Genomic DNA, 3,074 nt, shown 5'->3' with positions numbered 1-3,074 from the left:
CCTGCGAACGTAGTTTCCGTCATAAATAAACGACATTTTGTTGGCAAAAGCGAGATATGATGTTCGCGACACCTCTGAAAAATTTGTTTCAGTTTGTCCATCATATCCTGAAACGTGTTCGCTGCGCATCCACCATCGTCAATGAACAGTTCCATGATACTGTCTGCTAGTATATCATGCAAATTGTTAGCTGTCATCTCAGAGAAAGTTGAAGGTGCGCCCGTCAGACCCATCGGCATCCTTTTGTACCAGAAATAGCCTCTTCCTTCGATATAAAATGCTGTGTACGGTCGTGATTCTTCCGGATTTCTATTGCGTAGAATCCCGATGTGAAGTCGACAACAGATACATACCTATGTCCACTTAATCTTGAGTGTTTGGCCCTGATGTCGCCTTGAGGCATTGGTGCGATCATTGTGACCTTGTTGACTTCGTTAAAATTTTGACAGATTCTCCATTTTTGTGGTTTCGGTGGGTTTTCCATCCTTCCATGTTCTTCTGGTACTTCGTGCTCTGGCTGCGTGAATGCTGGTGGTTGGCCGCTTCGTAGACACTGTTTGTTGATGACTTGTTGCAGCTCTTCTAGCGTCATACCTTCCTGTTTGTGTGCTTTATTTTCCAAGACTGTGTTTGCACAACACTTGACTGCTTCCGGTGGTGCATGCTCAATGATTCTGGCTTTGATCATTTTGTCGATTTTCCCGTGTAAGAACTGTATTTGCGGGGGAGTGAGCGGTCGTTGATTGACTTTGAGATTAAAGGTTGTTCCTTCCAGAATGTTCAGTTGGTGGATCGCTCCTGGGACTGGCAGTACCTCTCCTAGAGAGCATGCCAAGATGTCAGCATAGTCCATGACAAGCATTTTTACCTGTTTGAGTTCTTCTGGTGTGAGGTCTTTTCCGTACTGAACATGTTTCACTATCCAGGCTGCTCTTCGTGGGTTGTGGGGTTCCGTTAGTTGAGTGAACGTTGCTTCATCATTTGCCAAGAATTCTGTAGGTATTTCCTTCAGGGAGGTGTCGTGTTCGTTTACTGGTATGGGTTCTTCGTCAGCCATTGTTCCTTTTGATGCTTCTTGCGATATTGTGTGGGTTGGAGTCACATCTTCATCCTTGATACTTGCTCTTGCTGCTTGTGATTGGTTCCGTAGCATTGTTGTGCCTCCAATTCCTGTAACTTGGACTTCATCGACTTCGTAGTTATGGATTGCTTTGAAGGTTTGTAACAGCGGCTTTCCAAACAGGAACTTCCAACCTCCCCTGCTCTGTAGCACTTCAAATTCCCCTTGTGCTCGTACTCCTCCTATAACCACATCTCCTTTCCAAACTGCCTCTGACTGAACTATTGCTCCATTTGCCATGCGGAGGCGTTTTGTCAATGGACTCCAATTGCATAGCCTATGTTTGACACTTTCGAATACTGACGTGCACATGATGCTTGTCATCGCTCCTTCATCAAATAAGGCTTTGACTCTAATCACCTCGCCTTTTGGACCTAGGAACGAGGTATACTGCAGGAACAGTAGGCAGCACTGATTTCCGTTTCCGTTTTCCGCCATCGAGTACAAGTCACTGACATTGTATTGATCATTTGCTGTTGATACACTGTCTGGTTCTGTGTCTATGACTATTCTGACGGGGCTTTGGGAATTGTCCTCGTGCATCGCCTTTTCACGTACGAGGACTGACCGTTCAATTTGCTGAGGTATGCTGTCTGTTTGGGTTGTCTGGTGTCCCTCTACACTGACGACCCTGATTCTTTTCCCTGGTCCCACTGCGCGTACTCTTCCTCAAATGCTACGTCGATTTGCACTGCATTTGCTCGATTGAAGTTACCTAGCGCTCTCACTGCTAAACTTCTCCAGATTCTCTCCTGGATTAGTAGTTACGATGTCTCCGGGACTCGACACTCTGCGGATCTGTGTCCATGTGCACCGCATTTGAAACATTCACCCGAGCATATCATGGCGCTGCCTGGGCGGAGTGGGAACTGGGTGGTCTCTGTAACTCATCTGGTTTGCCCATACTTCACGAACCATTGTTTGAGCTGGTCATCATACGCTGCTCGACCTACGGTGGTGTCTGCATGGTGGGCTATGTCGTTGACGTGACATCTCATGATGTCTCGTTCTTCCTGTGTAAGAGGTTGGTGCTGACGACTTGCTTGTTGAGGGATTGTCCTGAGCTCTCTGTTGACGTAGTGTATGCGTGGTGTTAGGTTGGATGGTGGCGTGGTACTTCGTTCGGTTGTGGTGGGCCCCAAGTTAGTGCGCTGTAGTTGTAAATGCATGACTTCTATCACGTCCGTTTGCATCGTCTCGAGCCTTGTGAGGCGAGCACTCTGCATCTTCTCTTCCTCTTTCTTCTTCCTTGCCGTCTCCGCCTTTTCCCTTAACTTGTTTGTATCCAGCGCCTTCAGCTCATCTAGAAACTTGCTCCATTCTGCTAACCCCGGAGTCGTGAGCTCCTTGATTACCGTTGGTAGGTTCTCTCAGACTTGATACACGAGCCCTGCTATTGTGTTGACTCCAGCTTCGTTAATGAGCTGTTGTAAATTCATGTGGAATTGGAGGTGTGCCCACGTAGGAACGCCTGCGACTGTGATCTGTTTGCCTACTTCTTCCTCCTTCAGTCGCAGCGCTAATATCTCTCACTGGTAGTCAAGCCCCGTTTTTTCGGCTACTGTGATTGCCAGCCAACGGTTTGAGAATGCTGTTTTAACGTCTGCCCATGAGTTCTTGTGCGAACTATCTAACTTGTTCCACCACGTGTCTGCGATTGAGCCTGTCGAGAGTAGAGTGCTGAATACTGTGATCTTTCCTTGCTCTGTTTTTAGTTTGTTGAGCACAACGTAACGATGTAGAGACTCGTGTGTCTCATGGTGTGATATGGCAGGTTTCACTAGGAAGTATACAGCACAAACTCGCAGCGTCATTCTGTGCGCTACCCACAGCTATCTCTATATGACGCGCAGCTTTCCCACGCAATGCGCGCCATGCGCGCACCATTCCCGCGCTTCGCGATGTATACGCGCGCGCGCGTTCCTGCGCTTGCGCGCCCTATAGCGCCAGCCAT

The 3,074-nt window shown here is 48.0% G+C and overlaps 1 protein-coding gene across 1 annotated transcript; it reads right to left on the bottom strand.

Moving 5' to 3' along the window:
- Positions 1-2,007: 2,007 nt before the first annotated feature.
- F5891DRAFT_1179803 (uncharacterized protein) lies at positions 2,008-3,074 on the bottom strand (the record flags this gene model as incomplete). The annotated part of the gene is made up of 4 exons (XM_041365833.1): positions 2,008-2,466; positions 2,527-2,639; positions 2,700-2,900; positions 2,951-3,074. 4 exons carry the CDS (start codon positions 3,072-3,074, stop codon positions 2,008-2,010), a joined length of 897 nt encoding a protein of 298 aa, XP_041233860.1.

This window comes from Suillus fuscotomentosus (genome assembly GCF_016647785.1).
Source record: "Suillus fuscotomentosus strain FC203 chromosome Unknown F5891scaffold_1, whole genome shotgun sequence".
NCBI lineage: Eukaryota > Fungi > Basidiomycota > Agaricomycetes > Boletales > Suillaceae > Suillus > Suillus fuscotomentosus.
Note: the sequence above shows the minus strand (reverse complement) of the source record. Positions and strands in the feature narration are given on the sequence as shown.